General features: G+C 46.5%; 1 protein-coding gene across 1 annotated transcript; it reads left to right on the forward strand.

Moving 5' to 3' along the window:
- Positions 1-853: 853 nt before the first annotated feature.
- On the forward strand, positions 854-16789 carry MCM2 (minichromosome maintenance complex component 2). Its single transcript, XM_020981174.2, is given in 17 exon segments — positions 854-959; positions 2911-3155; positions 4588-4634; positions 4637-4762; positions 5157-5417; positions 6014-6233; positions 6667-6874; positions 8467-8601; positions 9058-9249; positions 10506-10599; positions 11238-11488; positions 11615-11741; positions 13266-13378; positions 14104-14352; positions 15087-15269; positions 15561-15716; positions 15823-16789. Coding segments are annotated over 17 exon segments (2724 nt in total). The 5' UTR covers positions 854-953; the 3' UTR covers positions 15934-16789.
- Positions 16790-18368: the final 1579 nt, after the last annotated feature.

The following is an 18368-nucleotide window of genomic DNA, read 5'->3' on the forward strand; positions in this document are numbered from 1 at the left end:
AACACTTGACACTTACGAGCTGTGTGACCCCGGGCAAGTCACTTAATCCCTTTGCCTAGCCCCCCCCCATAAAAAAGATAACTGCATTAATTCTCTCGGGTCCAAGGCTCCAGTCAATGTCCCAAAGACTCCCAACGAAGCTGTAAACTCTAAAGCGGCCTCCATAGCCCTGGCCTTCTTTCCAGGGCCGGATTCCCTGGGATCCCACCGGTGCAAGCCTAATGCAAACTTGCTGCCTGGTACGAATGAGACGCAGCTTCACCCGGAGATTCCTGATTTCTCTTTCCATAAACAATAACCTATCCACTTAGTTTTATTTAAAAAGCAAAAACAGCTGCCATTTGCAGGCCTTCCCAAGGCCTGTGCCCCATGCGGGCCCAGGAGGTGCCGTCCAACTCTTATTGCACCCCTGTTCTCGAGGAGCAAACTGAGGCTGGGGGAGGAAGCTCGGGGCTCGGATTCCGAGTCCGAGGCCTCTGGTCCAGCGCAGAGATCCAGGCATGAGGGTGCCTGGTCAGAACCGGAGGGCAGTGTACCGGGCGGCCTCGGGGCAGACTGGTGGCCCGTCTGCGGGTACGCACGCTCAGCTCGGGTCGACTCGTGCCCGCAGGAGGAAGCCTAGCCTGGAGAAAGGCTGGCTTGGAGAGTGGCTGGGGGCGGGGCAGGAGGCGCGGAGCGTGGGGGCGGAGCTGAGAGGAATCCAGGCTCCCGGGCCAAGCGTCAGGGCGGAGAGGGCGGGGCTTAATGCTCAGGGCGGCATAGGATTGGCTGGAGTGCCTCTGGGCCCCCCTCCTGGCCGCCTCCTTCATGCATATTGATGACGTGCGCAGGGAGCGTATTGATTATTCAGGACGTTTCGCGGGCTCCTCCGGGTCACGTGGGCTTTTTCGCGCGAAAACTACTTGCCCGGGAAGGAAGGAGCTGCGGGTCTGGTAGCTGAGCTTGAAGCAACTATGGCGGTGAGCGGGGAGCACGGCCCAGTGGGAGGCCGGGAGACGTGGGGAACGTGACAGAGGGAACCCCGTGAAGCAGATACTGAGGGCTTTGAGGGACTTGTTTGGGGCTGCGATGAAATACAGAGAAAGAAAAGAGGGGGGGGGGAGTGAGAAAACGATGTGCATGTTGCGCATGCGCAGCGAGCAGGCGAGGGGCCCTTGTGCCTCCTGCGAGCGGGGGGGAGGTGAAGGTTGTGCATTAGTTCCACAGGCATTTTATTAAGCGCCTGTTGTTTAGGGCCCTGCAGTCCGAGTGGGGACGAGGCTCCCACCTGCAGACAGAACTGTAGGGACGAGCCCACTAGGTTGGGGGGGGCAGGTGGGAGGTCATTATCGGGTGGAGGTAATTGGGTGGGTGAAAGGGGGAAGCATGGGTAGGGGCGGGGCAGGAGAGTGGTCTTGGGGTGGGGGGCGGGGACAGTCTGCAGGGGTGGAAAGAGATCTCTCTGGGTCCTGTTTCCATGTATATATGTATTGAAATGAGTCAGACCAGTTAAATGTCTCAGGTTGGTTTTTCATTTTAGAGATGAGAGAGGAGTCCTAGGCCCTGAAAGGTGGGTGACTTGTCCAAGGTCATACAGTTAGTAAACAATCAGCAGAGCCAGGATTCCTAGGGAAGTTCTGATCCCTGAATTCCAGGTGCCAGGTTCTGTGACGCAAAAAAAGACTTAGAATTTAGAAGAGACACAGTCTTTGGAACCTAAAGCCTAGTAGGGGGAAAAAAACAAATAGGCTAACAACACCTAAGTGCATTGGAGGGATGAGGCACCAGGCTGGGTGAAGGAAATTAAAGGCAGAGAATCCAGGAAGACTTCTAGTAAATAAACGTTTACTAAGCACGTGTTAGATTAGCAGCCCTCTCCTACCCCTGAACTTAAGCAAAGGGAAAAAAGTCCGTGTTCTCAGGGAGTTTACCTGCTGCTTAGGGTAAATGAGTATACAGATAATTACAAAATATTTCAAAGAAATTTCAGATGTATGGGGGGGAGTACTAACAAGTTGTTCAGAAAAAGCCTCTGGAGGGAGGCGGTACTTGAGCTGAGCTTTGAAGGGGGAGGAATGGGAGCTTCCAAGAGGCAGGAATCAGGAAAGAGGAGGAGGGAGCATTAGAGTTTGGGCTTTAGAGAATGGATAGAAATTCAGCAGCTGAAGAAGGAAGGGGGAATGGCATTGCCCCCATAGGGGAGCTGTGAGGAAGGGGGCTTCTCTTGGGTTAGAGAGACCTTGTTTAACCAGGCTCATAAAAGTGAGGAGGAGGCTGCCAGGGCTGAGCAGACTAAAAAGAAGCATTCTACTCATTGCCTTAAAGAGCCTTCCCTCTGAGTCTTTGATGTACTTAATATTTTGTAATTTATCTGTATACCCATTTACCCTAAGTAACAGGTAAACTCCCAGAGAACAGAGACTTTTTTTTCCCTTTGCCTAAGTTCAGGGGTAGGAGAAGGCTGCTAATCTAACAAGTGCTTAATAAACGTTTATTTACTAAAAATCTTCCTAGATTTTCTACCATTAATTTCCTTCACCCTCCCTGGTGCCTCATCCCCCCAATGCACTTAGGTGTTGTCAGCCTATTTGTTTTTTCCCCCATATTAGCATCCTCACCTACAACTTGAATTGGCACCAGGGCTGAAAGTGCCCCAATTTATTATCTCCCTTTCATTTCTACTTTTTCTGCTTTGACAGAAGTTTTTTTTTCCCCCTGAAAAATAATTGATCTAAAAGGAAATCTCTACTTTGCAGGATTCTTTCCTAAAGTAAGGGTAAAGAAAACTTGTTTCCTTATACTTCAGTTCTCACCCCATAGATCGTCTTCTTGACCCTAGCTTTCTTGCCAAAGCAAGCCCTCCTATGAAAGCTTCCCTGTCACTCCCTCTACACAAATGCAGGATTGTTGACCATTCTGGTTCTTTTTCAGGATTCCTCAGAGTCTTTAAATATAGCCTCCTCCAGTCCAGCCCGAAGATACAGACGTGTCAGTGATGGTTTGACATCCAGCCCAGGGCGAGGTTCCCGGCGTGGGGGCACTGATGCTTTGACTTCCAGCCCTGGCAGAGACCTGCCACCTTTTGAAGACGAATCAGAAGGTCTTCTGGGCACCGAAGGGCTTCCTGATGAAGAGGAAGAGGATGGAGAAGAGCTTATTGGGGATGGAATGGAGAGGTGAGAGGTTTGGTGGGGCGGGGGTGGGAGCAGATTTGGTGATGGGAGAATGAGGGCATTTGAGAATATTCTAGACCAGAACCCTGTTCTTTAGGACTGGCTAGTCAGGTAGGATACAAGGGGTTAATTCTATTTGTCACTGCTTTTTTAGCAAGTTTTTTCTTCCTGTTTCAGTTTCCCTTCCATAATATATGGAGATGATGATAGCACTGAAACAGCATAGTAGAATTTTTTGGAAGTAGCCTTAGTTAGGGGAAGTTGTGTGTCTCTTTGTCTGTTGTATATCTGTATATCTATTGTGGTTTCATGGTGTATTGTGGTAGGACCATGTCAAAGAATTCAAAGTCAGACCACCTCTAATCCAAGTATAGGCATTTATTGAAAATTGATGCCCCTCAGAAGCAGGCTAGGTTCCAAGAAGAACCAGCAACTTAGTAAGACAAGACAGGCAATTTTATAGTGTAATGATGTTGATTACACAACAAAAATTATGAATATTAAAAAGACAGGAGCAGTTTGGTAATGGGGAGGGGTCCTTTTTATGATTCAGTGTCAGACATCCTGGTGGTGCTGCTTTCTGATTGGCTACCTATTACGGTCCTGTCTGGTCGAGATGAATAGTTAGGCATTGTGGTCTGTCTTAGGCTAAATGATGATGTGATTGTGGTTGAGTACAAGGACATACCTGTTCAGATATGTGGGCAGTGTCTGTATTGAGCCTGTGACGTGGTTAGAGCCAGATTGTGTGGTCAAAGCGGGACATGCCTATTGTTCAGTGAGGTCCATAAGGAAGTTAAAATATTGGGGCTGGGGGCAGCTTTATTAGGATTCCATCACTTTCATCAGCAGAAGAGAAAGAACAGATCAATGAACTGGACATGCAACTAATAAAAATCAGATAACCAACAAATTTTTAAAACTTAAATGCCAAAATGGAAGATTTGAAAGTCAAAGAATAATTAATAAAATTGCGAGTCATTTTCCCTTTGCTGAGATAATATAGTATAGTTATTAAGCAAAAACCGCACCAAGACTTTTGGGACACCCTGTGTTTTGAGCATTATGCTGTAATTAGGCAGACACATTGCTCTACCGACATCAGAGATTCTGTACTGGAGCTTAGCAGTGCTTTTTTCTTACAATATTCTTTCTCTGACAGCAGCATCAAAAGATGATGTGTGGGAGAGCGTAACTGCCTACCATGATACTGACCATAAAGACTGACATTCCCTAAACATCCCTAACTTTAAGTCATAAATGTCTGTATCCATTAGTAAAGTGCTTTTTGATTTCTGGGGTCTTGAGGTCTTATGAATGAGACAATTACCCTTTGTAGCCCTAAGGCTAGCCACAGGAGCCCTCTGTGTCGATGACTTAGAACTTGGGTTGTCTTTCCTCTGCACTAACTCTACTTGCTCTTGGGTCTCCCTAGGGATTACCGAGCCATTCCCGAGCTAGACACCTATGAGGCAGAAGGGTTAGCCTCGATGATGAAGATGTGGAGGAGCTGACGGCCAGCCAGAGGGAAGCTGCTGAGCGGGTGATGCGGCAGCGAGACCGGGAGACTGACCGAGGCTTGGGACGCATGCGCCGAGGGCTGCTCTATGGTAAATACTCTGTATTTCTTGCTTTTGGGGGCTAAGCAGCTAAAAGTGCTTGATTTTATTATCTCTTCCCCTCCAAGGACTTGGGGATAAAACTTTGGAGGGAAGAAGAGAAAGAGGAGAGGGAAAATGGTATTTATGCTCAGTTAAAGAGACTAACAAGTCCATCTCCTTTGGGGCTGCCATGATTTCCATGGTATTCAAACTGTTTTGCCCTTCTTGGCTATAGGTTAATGGCTGCAGGTGATCTATTCACTGAATAATGGGAAAGTGGCTATGGCCCCAGGGAGCACACTGGATTGGTGGTTGAGAGGGAATGATCTGGTGGAAGGAAGGTAAGGATTAGAAGAAGGGAGAGACAGAGGAGGCTGACAGGCATGTTCTTTATGGTTCTCAGATAGTGATGAAGAAGATGAGGAACGGCCAGCCCGGAAGCGGCGCTTGGTGGAGCGGGGCACAGAGGAGGGAGAAGAGGAGGAGGACATGATAGAGAGCATTGAGAATCTAGAGGACTTGAAAGGCCACACCGTTCGGGAGTGGGTGAGCATGGCAGGCCCTCGACTGGAGATCCACCATCGATTCAAGAACTTTTTACGCACTCATGTGGATGGACACGGTCACAACGTCTTCAAGGAGCGAATCAGCGACATGTGTAAAGGTACATGGCCAGGGCTCCCTTCTCTTTCCCCTGCTCTCAGACCCCGTCCCATTTCTCATGTTTTCTCCCTTTCAAAATACATTGCACATCTAGTTTGCTGTTTCTGTTCTCCTAACAAGATGCTGTTTTTAGCCTTATAACAATTCCTTTAACAGATAAATTAGGACACAGGGCAGTGTTGTTGAAGATCACCAAGCTGAAGTGAGCAGGGCTAGACCTAGAGTACTTGGTTTTTGAGAATCCTTTCTCTGTGCTCTTTCTCCATGCATGCTGTCCTGACTCCAACATGGTCGCATTTGGGTTAGGGCCATGTTCTTCCCAACATAGATAGAAGGAAATCAGCCTGCATTGCTCAGGACCCTAGGGAAAAGCTGCCCTAGAATCCTAAAACCATTTTTGTGTCCCCCCTGCAGTTGCACCTTTCTCACCTCTCTTACATGTGTGGTATCTCCTAATTAGTGGGTGAGCTCTATGAAAGCTGCAACTGTCTGACTTTTTCTGTTGGCATCCCAGAACTTAACAGAATGCTTGGTGTTAGTAAGCACTTACTGCTTATTCATTCGTTCATCCATTCATTCATCTTTCCACCTCACCAGAGAACAGGGAGAGCCTGGTAGTGAACTATGAAGACCTGGCTGCCCGGGAACACGTCCTAGCCTACTTCTTACCTGAGGCACCAGCAGAGCTCCTAGGGATCTTTGATGAAGCCGCCCGCGAGGTGGTGTTGGCCATGTACCCGAAGTATGACCGAATTGCCAGTCACATCCATGTCCGTATCTCTCACCTCCCCCTCGTGGAGGAACTTCGCTCCCTCAGGTGAGAAAGAGGAGCAGGTAGGCCGGCGAGCAGAGCCAGGGTCCTCTTGAGGGGAACGGGTGACAGGGATTGCTTACCAGTTTCTTCTGCTAGACCATCTGAAAGCTGGGCCTCTGTGGGGTTTACTTCACCCTTGGTAGAACTGGATGGGATAGTACGATGAGAAATCAAAGTCTACCCAGAATACCTAGGGGAACAAATCCTGAAGAGCTCTGTCTTGTGCAGGGATAAATACAGATAGATGTGGGTAGTTCTGCCCAGTAGGGCAGCTGAGGCTTTCATTTTCTGGACCAGGATTTCTGTGTGCCCTGAAGGAGAGTACTGCAGTCCTTCCCTGCCTGGGCCTGCGCTGGGGAGTGGCCCGGCCACAGCCGGTTTGCCTGTGGCCTCTGAGGGGTTCCTCTTCCTTCCCCACCCCCCCTCCTTCCTGCAGGCAGCTGCACCTGAACCAGTTAATCCGAACCAGTGGAGTGGTGACCAGCTGCACAGGAGTCCTGCCTCAGCTCAGCATGGTCAAGTATAACTGCAACAAGTGTGGCTTTGTCCTGGGGCCGTTCTGTCAGTCCCAGAACCAGGAGGTGAAGCCTGGCTCCTGTCCTGAGTGCCAGTCCGCTGGTCCCTTTGAGGTCAACATGGAAGAGGTGAGCACAGGCGGCAGACCTTCGTCTTGTTAGGTGGCTCAGCGGATAGAGCGTCAGGCCTGGACTCAGGAAGACCTGAGTTCAAATCCAGTCTCAGACACTTGCTAGCAGTATAACCCTGGCCAAGTCACTTCACCTCTGTCTGCCTCAGTTTCCTCATCTGTAAAATGGGGATGATAACAGCGCCTATCTTCCAGAGTTGTTGTGAGGATCAAAAGTGCTTAGCACAGTGCCTGCTCATAGTAAATGCCATATAAACATTAGCTATTTTTATAATCATTCTATTACTATTATAGTCTGCCTGAAGGAAAACTAACTAGGCAGTATGAAACAGTCATTTTGACTGCTCAGGGCACGTGGTGGGGTATTCCCTGAGTGTAACTGCTCTTCCTCTTAAGAAGAGGAATCTCAGCATGTTCATGGCATGAGCGATCCCTTCCTGTGCTTCCTGGTGTGTCAGGATGGACACGAGGGAGAGGCATTTGGCCAGCCTCACCGTCAGCATCCCCAGGTGACCTTGGTTGAGTCACATCTTCTTTTCTGCCTTCGTCTTCATCTGTCATTTCCACATAACACGGCTCCCTGAAGGACTGGGAAGGGTTGACCAATAGAAGGAAATACTGAGAAGTCAGGAGGTCAGCAGTGATCTCCGTGACTTTTTTATTGGAGAAGCCTTCTAAGAAGGGCATGTCAGGGTAGACAGAATGTCTTTACTTTCTGTGTGCCCCTACGTAGAGGTGTGGCGTGAAGAGGGAGACGTGGCTTTTTGTCTTGGCTCCCATCCTAACTAGTTGTGAGACTTTCAGCAAGTCATTTATCCTAACTATATTGGTTTCTTCAGATATATCAACATAAATATCCGTATCTGTGTATTCTGGCCAATTCCACAGGGATATCATCGGGATAAAATGAGATAATGTAGATGAAAGAGCTTTGACAGATTAAAAGTGCAACATAACAAATATAAGGCATTACTGTCCCAGAGGCGGAGGGAGTTATTAAGTTTGCTTTGTCAGGTACATTAAATATTAAGCACCTGCAGCATTTGAGGCTGTGTGCCAGGCACGGAGGAATACCAAGAGGAATGAAATGGAGGGTCCTTACCCTCGAGTAAGGTAGCTAAAGAAAGAAGTGTAATACAAAGAAGGATACTGAATGCTAGAAGAGGTTCAAATGTTTTAGGGATTTGGGGAAAAGCAGAGACCGTAAATCCTGAGAGATTGAAAGATTTTATGGAAGATGCTGCTTTGAACTGGAACTTGAAGAATGGGTAGGATATTGATAGACAGTGATGAGGAAGGAGGCATTTCAGGTAGAAGGGACAGTGAGCAAAGGTGGGGCAGTGGGAAAATGAAGAGTTTTTAGGAGAATTGCAAGTGTTTGCGTACAGCTGGAACATAAGGTATATGTAGATGACAGAACGTAAACAAGTAGGTTGGGGCGAGAGCGTAAACTTTGAATTTCCTCTGGAGCTGGGACTTGATCCTGTATAGGCACTAATGAGCAGCCATGGTTTTTTGAGCAGGGCAATGGCATGACTAGAGAGTAGGGCTTTAGGATTCTCTGATTGGAGTGTCCTTTGTCTTCTCTAGACAATCTATCAAAACTACCAACGCATCCGAATCCAAGAGAGTCCAGGCAAAGTGGCTGCGGGCAGGCTTCCTCGGTCCAAAGATGCCATCCTCCTTGCTGATCTAGTGGACAGCTGCAAGCCAGGAGATGAAATTGTGAGTGAGCTGGAGAAAGAGAGGGGGCTGAGCCACCTTCACCTCAGGACCACACACTAGGAAATGCAGAAGACTGGGTACAGGTTGGGGGAAAGATGGGTATGGCAGTGTTTGTAATGGGTGAAATGCACATATAACTTGAACCAGTTAAATGAAGAAGCCTGGGGTGATGATGATGATAACGCCAGAGTGGAACCTTGCTCTGCCATTCATTCATTGAATAATTTAGGGCAGGGCAACTTATTTATTTGTGCCCTGGTTAGGTAAATAACTTGGATAAGGGAGTTCGGAATTATTTCCCCTATAGTTCTAAATAATTTTCTAATTTTGGTACTTTGGGATGAGAGGGCTTAAGGAAAAATAATAAATTGGTGGAGGCCAGCTGTGGGGTGGGATCTAACTCTTAGCCTTGCTTCTCCAAAAGGGCCATTGACCACGTCCTTTTTTCCCCTTCAGGAGTTGACTGGCATCTACCACAACAACTATGATGGCTCCCTTAACACTGCTAATGGCTTCCCTGTCTTTGCTACGGTTATCTTGGCCAATCACGTGGCCAAGAAGGACGACAAAGTAGCTGTAGGGGAACTGACCGATGAGGACGTGAAGACCATTGTTAGCCTGTCTAAGGATCAGCAGATCGGAGAGAAGGTGAGTCAGGTGGAGAAAGCTTGCTGTGGAGATGCTTAGCAATTAAAATCTTTTCTTTGAATCACCTTGCCTTCTCCTTTCTGAGTCTTTAATTCTGGATTTAGCCTTCCCCCAAAGTGGTCAGTGAGTAGATTGGATCTCGGGTGAACTGTGGGCGTGTCCAAGAAACCCATAAAGTAGGACAGAATGTCATAGAGTTGCTGAGATCCCTAATTTTAGGGGCACATAGCTGCAAATAATTTTATTTCCACTGTGTGGAGCTGATGCATCACCAAACCAGAGGAACGGACCTTCGAAGGCATGCAGTGCCTTAGTGTCTGCAGGCTAAGTATGTACTGACGTGGAAGTCGGGATGTCTTAGGGTTCTAGCCCTTGTTTCCCCACAGTAGCGTTCACCATATTATTATCTTCACCTCAAGAGATGAATGACTGTCTATAAAGCGTCATGGAAGCTCATATTATTGCCATTGTTTGGAAAAATGTTAGTGCTCAAGGTTCTAATTCCCATCATGCTTCAGGATGCTTGTGTGAGAGGCAGAGGATCAGGGACAGCATTCTCCTGGGGGTGTGCAGAGGGTATATTACAAGGAAGAGTAAAGAACCCTGACACCTCAGGGGAGCGGGGGGTGGTACATCCTTCTCTCCTAGCATCCAGTGCTGTCATTCTGCCCTGGTCTTTTCTATTGAGGAAGAAAGCCCTGTTAGGGAGTTAATGTGGTTACCTAGTTGTAGGAGTTTTTGCATTTTAATATAGCAGCATAGAGGAGAACAGTGAAGTGGAAGAGAACATGCAGGCATCGTGGCGTTAGAGAATTCTCTACTTGGAATGCTCACCCTCCTCATCTGCTGCCTCCTTCAAGTCCCAGCTCAAATCCCACCTGCTGCACAAAGCCTTCCTAATCCCCCTTGATGTCAGTGACGTCTCTCTGCTAATCATCTCGGGTTTGTCATGTCTGTGTCTTGTTTGTCCATTGCTGTTTTCTCGATGTCTCCCCCATGTGACTATGAGCTCCTCCAGGGCAGGGACTGTCTTGCCTTTCTTTGTATCCCCAGTGTTTAGGACGATGCCTGGTACACAGAAGGCCCTTAATACATGTTTATTGACTGACTGATTAACTGGAGAACACTCCTCAGAATTGCTTATTAGAAATCACTTGCCTCTCTACGGTTGGCTTTTACTGGAGTTATAGTAAGAGCTTCCAGGGTTCCAGATGCTGTCAGCTCCTCTAGCCTCACACACCGATTGATTCTTTCAGGTCTTTGCTAGCATTGCCCCCTCTATCTATGGACATGAAGACATTAAGAGAGGCCTCGCCCTGGCTCTGTTTGGAGGAGAACCCAAAAACCCAGGTAAGTGGTAATGTGCATGGGACTAGCTTGTGGCTTTTTGTTTCTTGGGCTAGGCAGTGGGGTTAAGTGACTTGCCCAGGATCACACAGCTAGTTAAGTGTTTTGTGTCTGAGGTCAGATTTGAACTCAGATCCTCCTGAATCCAGGGCCAGTGCTCTATCCACTGCGCCACCTAGCTGACCTTGTGGCTTGCGGCTTTTTCAGTGTTGACTCTTATTTTAGTGCACATTCTATTTAGAAGCAGTCTTATATGAGACCTGTTTGACAGAAGTGTATGTGTTTGGCAGTTGGCAATTTGAGGGTGAGGATGCATGTTCAAAGGTAGCTTGTGTTGACCAGGGATAACTGGTAGCTTTGGGGGAGATTCTCCCCATGCTCTTCATACCCTAGCCAGAATGGTCTGAGTGGACTCCCCACCACAATACCTTGGATGCTCCCCTCTTGTCCTCGTCCATCAGCTGGTTATGTCGGTGGTACGATGCTTCTTCTTTGTCCCTGTCACCCTCCTGACTAAGTGACAGAGTAAGGAATCGGTAGAATTCAGCTGCCTGAGAAGTCCCTGGTTCTTCCCTTCCTTAATTCCTCAGTCCAGGACAGTGTTACCTATCCCCCAGACACTTATCCCTTTCTCCTTTTAGGTGGCAAGCACAAAGTGCGAGGTGATATCAATGTGCTGTTATGTGGGGATCCTGGCACAGCCAAATCGCAGTTCCTTAAGTATGTGGAAAAAGTGTCTAGCCGAGCTATCTTCACCACTGGCCAGGGGGCCTCAGCCGTGGGGCTCACCGCGTATGTCCAGCGGCATCCTGTCAGTCGAGAATGGACCTTAGAAGCTGGAGCCTTGGTTCTGGCTGACCGAGGGGTGTGCTTGATTGATGAGTTTGACAAGGTGGGTGCTTGGGCTTTTTAAGGCGATGAAAACTGGTTTATGGGAAAAGACCTTGGCTGAGCCCAAGTCTGGTATAGGCAAGGGAGTGGGGATGTGGACTAAGAAGGACACTTGCCTGTACTGCAGATGAATGACCAGGACAGGACCAGCATCCATGAGGCCATGGAACAACAGAGCATCTCCATATCCAAGGCTGGCATCGTCACCTCCCTACAGGCCCGCTGCACTGTCATCGCTGCTGCCAACCCCATAGGTATTAGGTTGGGTGGGTAGGAATGGCTCTTCCTCTTTGAATACAGAGACTGGTGAAAGGGCTTGACTCCTAGTAAAAGGAGGGATTCTGCCATTGTTTCTAGGAGTCCATATGGCCCATTACCTTCTTGTCTCTACAATTGTACCAGCTAGAAGTAGATTAGGGCTTCTGCTCCCCAGCTTTGGTTTGGGAAAGTAACTGATAACAAGAGGTGCGATAAAGCCTTTGATAAAATATGTTCATTTATGTTAGAAATACTGAAAATAATAGTAGCTCTCATTTACATAGCATTGTAAGATTTGTGAAGCATGTGGCATACGTTATCAGGACTGAACCTCTTTAACAGTCCTTTGATGAGGTGCTGATATTATCCCCATTTTACAAAAGTGGAAACAAGCTCAAGAAGTTCAGCTGATTTGCAACTCACAGCATTTCAGGTGACGCTTGAACCCAGGTCTTTCAGGGTTCAAGCCCAGGGCTCAAGAGCCCACTATGTTCCGTAGGATTTCCCTTTTATTTTATAGCTATCTTTTGACAACGTTTTCTTAATATGAGAGAAAGTATTTGTTTGAAACTTAGAGCTTATAATATTTGAAATGGAGCAGGAGGAGATGCTTTCTGACTAAGAAGGGCAAAGCAAGGCTGCCTGTTGTCAATATTACTGTTCATTATAGTTTTAGAAATACTAGCTTTGCAGTAAGATTTTTTTTTAATGGCATACAAGGCAAAGACGATATCAAATATCCATTTGTGGATGATATACTTTGTTTAGAAAATCCAACAGAAAACAAAATTAACCAAAATAATAATTCAGATGGGTTGAACAAGACACCAGAATACAAGAGAAACGCACTAAAACCAGAAGCTGATAAAGATAATCACAGCAATAAAATGTACCAAATACTAGATCTTTCATTTAACAAAGACCTATGTAAAGCCAACTGTAAAATACTTTAGACAATAGTAAAGGAAGAGTTAAGTAATTCAAGAGATGTTCAAAGTACATGGCTTAGGTTGAGCCAATAAGATGGTGATACTGTCTAAAATAATTTGTAGATTTAATATAGTACCCAGATTAACAAAAACATTTTTTACATTTATACATTGCTTTTGAGATCTGTAAAAAAAGGATGGAGGTGGCACTAGGAAGGCAGTCCTGGGGACTCAATTGAGCATTTATATTGAATCAGCATCTACACTCTGCTCTTTGTAAATGTGGGAGAGAGAACTCAGGTCCATATGGCCTTGTGGAGCAGGCATTAGGTTTCCATCAGGGCAGTTCAACTTTAGAAAAGTTGCTAGACATCTTTTTGTTATTAGCTTTTCTTCCCTGAGAAGCAGCTGGACCCTCTGAACTATTCTCCTAGAGCATTCAACCCTTACAGAAATAGCATGTCTCCCTTTGTCTTTGCAACATCTATATGGACCTTTCTGTCCTTGGGCTGGAGAAAGCGTTCTGAAAGCTGAGTAGAGGCACAGAGATTTGGGAGAGTAAGAATTAATTGAATCACTGTTATGTTACAGGAGGGCGGTATGATCCTTCGTTGACTTTCTCAGAAAATGTGGACCTCACAGAGCCCATCATCTCCCGCTTTGATGTCCTGTGTGTTGTGAGGGATACTGTGGATCCTGTGCAGGTACTGCTGTCCTCCAAGAGATTTGAGCAGTGAGGCTTATTCATAATGAAAACTCACATGGGGTACTTTATAGTTTATAAATATAGTGCCCTCCTCAAAATCCTGCAAGATGAGTGACTACAGGTAATTGTCTTCCCATTTTACAGATTTCCTGAGGCTTAGAAGGTTACCTGGCTAGGAAGTGTCAGAGCCAGGGTTGAAACCCAGGTTTTCTGACTCCACATGCAGTGAGTGCTCTTCCCTGAGGAGTCTCCAGACCAGGGGTTCTTAACATTTTTTGTGTCATGGATCTCTTTGGAAGTCTGATGAATCCTGTTGCTACCTTCTCAAAGTCATGTTAAATGCATATGGTAAATTGAAGAGCAAATATTAAATATAAATTAGAGGTTAGTGAAGATAAAGATGTCATTTTTTTAGCTAGCCAAGCTCACAGGAATCTCACCATGGATCCTTTGGGGATCCAGAGACTCCAGGGTATGAACCACCCCTACTCCTGACTTTGGTGCTTGGACGGTGCCTGGGTATGTTGGGTCCAAGAAGGAAAGGGATGACCAGATTGGAGATCTCATTCTGTTGGTTAATTGGTTGCCTTCTCGTGGTTAGTTCATCTCATTTCTTCTATCTGGCTTCCCATAGTTTAAGATGATTGAATGACTTGCTACAGGATATGGATTTGGTTTAGAAAAACAGAGTGTCCTAACTGACCTTTCCCTTCCCCTCACCAGGATGAAATGCTGGCCCGCTTTGTGGTTGGCAGCCACGTTAAACACCACCCCAGCAATAAGGAAGAGGAGGCAGCCGGCGGTAGGGCACCGGAACCAGCCTTGCCAAACACATATGGTGTGGAGCCCTTGCCTCAGGAGATACTGAAGAAGTACATCATCTATGCCAAGGAGAAGGTCCGCCCAAAACTCAACCAGATGGACCAGGATAAAGTTGCCAAGATGTACAGTGACCTAAGGAAAGAATCCATGGTGAGAACCCTGGGGAGTAAAACTCAGACTGGGAGGAAAGGTGATTTTGGTTCAATTCAGCAGGCATTTACCAAGAGCCTACGTGTGGTAGGAACCGAGTATACAAAAACAAGAAGTCATCGCTGCCCCTGGGTTCATGTGCTCCTGGAGGACAGAGCATATGGACAGGGAAGCAAATCATAATTTGAGGACAGAGAGAACACTAAGGGCTAGGAAAGGTTTCTTCTTAAGTGGTGGCATCTGAAGCGAGGAGGAAGATCATTGGGACAGAAAGCCTGGATGAAATGCACAAAAAAGGTGATGCGTCGCTAGGCTTAGGAATAGGCGAGTAGGCTGATTTGGCTGGAAGGAGAGTGTGATGCCAGATTTAAATGTAACTGGGAAATAGTTAACAAGATACAGCGAAGCGCAGATGATGTGGACGTGATTTTCTAAGTCAGTGTTCACCCCATAGGGACCCCATTTCTGCTTCACTTTAGTACGCTGCAGTAGGTGTAAAGGGGAACAATGTGAGTTACGTCTGGACAGGCGGGACTGGCGCCATATCACACGAAAGGGCTTAGATGCCATGCTTGGTGACGTGGACCGGCCTACTCATCACCAAGATAGTTTTTCCAGACTTGTTGGGCGTATGGAGTGTTTCTTCATTTTCTTTGCTACACTGTACTCCTCTAAACTAACCCTCTGGTGGGATTTCCCTCAGCTAAAGCCTGAACATGACCTCTCTCTGGCAGGCCACAGGCAGCATCCCCATCACGGTTCGGCACATCGAATCAATGATCCGAATGGCAGAAGCCCATGCCCGCATTCACCTTCGGGACTATGTGCTGGAAGATGATGTCAATATGGCCATCCGGGTGATGCTAGAGAGCTTTATCGACACCCAGAAGTTCAGCGTCATGCGCAGTATGCGCAAGGTGGGACACAAATACGGGTTTAGATGAGGAACTGTTAGACAACCTAGCCCTGCCTGAGATCGAATTCAGTGGGGGGTTGGGGGACTCGTGGCCCTATAGGTGGGGCCCTAACCCTGCCCCAGGCTGTTCTGTTCAGTGGAAGCCAGACTGGTCTCACTGCTGTGAGCAAGTAAGAGAAGGTGGGGGGAGGGGAACACAGCAAAAAAAAACCTGGTTAATGGGGAATTTTAATGCTCTAGAAAAGTGGTTGAGAGCACATGGGTTGATCTTGTGTCCCTTTTTTCTTCTCAGACCTTCTCCCGTTACTTATCATTCCGGAGGGATAACAATGAGCTATTACTCTTCATTCTGAAGCAGCTAGTGGCAGAACAGGTGATCTACCAGCGAAATCGCTATGGGGCCCAGCAAGACACCATTGAGATACCTGAGAAGGACCTAGTGGATAAGGTAGGGACCAAGAGCAGGGATGTGCCATCCTGAGTCTTAGAGCCATGTTTGGGGAGCATGGGCCATCACATAGCATGCTTTAATTGCCTAATTTTGTTTTTTTAAGGCTCGTCAGATCAACATCCACAACCTTGCTGTTTTTTATGACAGTGAGCTCTTCCGAATGAATAAATTCAGCCATGACCTGAAACGGAAGCTGATTATCCAACAGTTCTAAGACCTCAGGACACTGTAGCTAATTACGCACTTTGCTTCTGGAAGGTCAAGTCAACTTTGAACACCCTGTTTGCTTTGTGCCTTAGGGAAACCTCATCCAAGAGTTTTGTTAAACCGTCAGTGGACATGGGAAAATGGTGGGGTCCTGTTGTTTCAGGGTTTGAACACCTTAACTTGGCCACCAGGGTCCCCTTGGCTGTGGTTCTGAAGGTCACTGGTTGTGGGCCAGAATAGTTATTTTGTATGTTCTGTTCCTTTGCTGCTTTAGGTGCCTCTATTTTGTATTTTTCTTCCTAGCTTCTCTGGAGCTTGAGCTTAAGACCTTGTGATCTAAAAGAGAGTCCCCTCTTACCGGTTTTGGTCAGAAAAAATTTCATTTTTAATAATATTCTGATAGCATGAGATACCCTGGCCCTGCCCTTAGTTGACTTTGGCCAGATGAGGTATTAAGAATGTTTTTTCCCACTCTGGTATTTCATTTATCATCTTTAGTTATTTCTGCATCCTCTGCTTAATAGCAGTTAAAAGTGAGTAGGAAAAACTAGCGTGTATCACTCCTAGAACTGTCTGCCTTACACTCATCTGGGTAGAGGTAAATGTCTGTATGGAACAGAAACTAGAAACCTGGCAATAGGAAGTGGATAATTCTGACCCTTCCTGGTCCTCCTCAACTGAGAGTTAAGCAGCAAATATGTGACTACATTATATGACCCTGAGGGCCAAAGGTTCAATCATTTTTGCCACATCGACCTTTTCCCATCCCAGCTGTTTCCTTTTTACCATTAGTTTTTGTACATTGTGTTTTCACTTTTGTAGTTTTCATTTTGCATAAGATGATTAAAATGTTTACTTGGAAATGCTGATGTCTTAGTTCTCCTGTGAGGCATCAGAGTATAGTAGAAATAGTGCTAGAACAGAAACTCCCTGGTTCTGCTACTTAACTAGCAGTATAGCCTTGAGTCTTCAGTCTCCTAATCTTTGGGGATAGTACCCTGCTTTGTCTACCAAGGTCTTGAGACAGCTTCAGGGGTCAAATGAGAAGGCAGTATGGTGTAGAGGATAGAGTGCTGGACTGGGAATTGTGAAGATAGTGGGCTTTAATTCTGTCTCTGATACCACCTGTGTGATCACAAGGAAGACACTTTTCTGAGCCTCAATTTCCTTATTTGTAAAATGGGGATAATACCTATAGTACCTGTCTCACGGAGAGTTATGAAATACAAATGATACAGTGTATTGCAAAGCTTTTTGCAAACTCAAGTGCTATATAAAATCAGTTTCTAATTATAATCATTACTGATACTGTGTCTTAAAACATAATCTTTAGGGTTCCAGCAGCCTCTTTTGAGGATTTCTTTCTTTAGGACATCAGTCATATGGCAGGGCTTGTTTAGCCTATATGTGGGTAAGGACATTTAGCCTAGGGCTGATTGGGGTACTTTAGAGTTGCTGACTGGTAAAGTGAAAAGATCTCTGTGACTTTGGAGTTAGAAAACCTGGGTTCAAATTCTATCTCTTGACTACCTGAGTAACCTTGGGGAAGTCACAACTTTTCTGGGCCTCAGTTTCCTCATCTGTAATATAAGCAAGATCAGACAAGGTGGCTTCTAAGGTCCCTTTCAGCTGTAAATCTGAGTCTGTTTAAAAAGATTAGACATTTGGGATGGAATGGAAAAGACCATAAAGCTTATCTGTTCCAACCTTCTACCTTCCATAGTAACTCTTCTAACATCTTAGTCTGTGCTTGAACACTTCCAGTGATGGGGGAGCTCACTACTTCATTCCACTGTTGGAACAGCTCAGAAGTCTTCATCCCTATAGCTTCTGCCCACTGAATTAAAGAGTGTCAGAGCTGCAGGGGACCTGGGAAGTCATCCAGTTTAACACCTTCATTTTACAAGGGAGGAAATAGGATTAGAGAAAGTGAAATGATGTTCCTAAGATCACACAGTGAGTGAGAGACTTGGGACTAAAACTCAAATCGCCTGACATTTGCTCTACTATCCCAGTGACTTGGTCTTTCTTCAGCCATTTGGAACAACAAATAATAGCTGACCTTTAGATAGCTCCTTATGGCTCTAAAGTGTTCTACATGCATCTTTCAGTGGATACTTAGGATCCTGAGCACTTGTTTATTACTGCTAAAAGGGTGACTTTTCCATGGGTGGCAGAATCCACCTAAGCTTCTTCTATAAGTCATTTATTCACCCGTCTGCCGTAATCGCAGTCCTAGAAGGCCTTTCATTGCTAGGCCACGTTGTTTCCTGGGTACTTTCAGCTGTTCCTCCTAACGGGGTTTGGAGCCACACAGGAATGGACATCGGAAAACCTGCCTCCGTTCCTGCCGAGACTTTGAATAAAGGCTGAATACGGGCCCCCCTCAGGGATGTGTTCCGAGGCCCTTGTTCGCTGGGGGTTGGCCCTAGGGGCCAAGGG

This window comes from Phascolarctos cinereus, unplaced genomic scaffold (genome assembly GCF_003287225.1).
Source record: "Phascolarctos cinereus isolate Bilbo 61053 unplaced genomic scaffold, phaCin_HiC Scaffold_4;HRSCAF=312, whole genome shotgun sequence".
NCBI classification, from domain to species: domain Eukaryota; kingdom Metazoa; phylum Chordata; class Mammalia; order Diprotodontia; family Phascolarctidae; genus Phascolarctos; species Phascolarctos cinereus.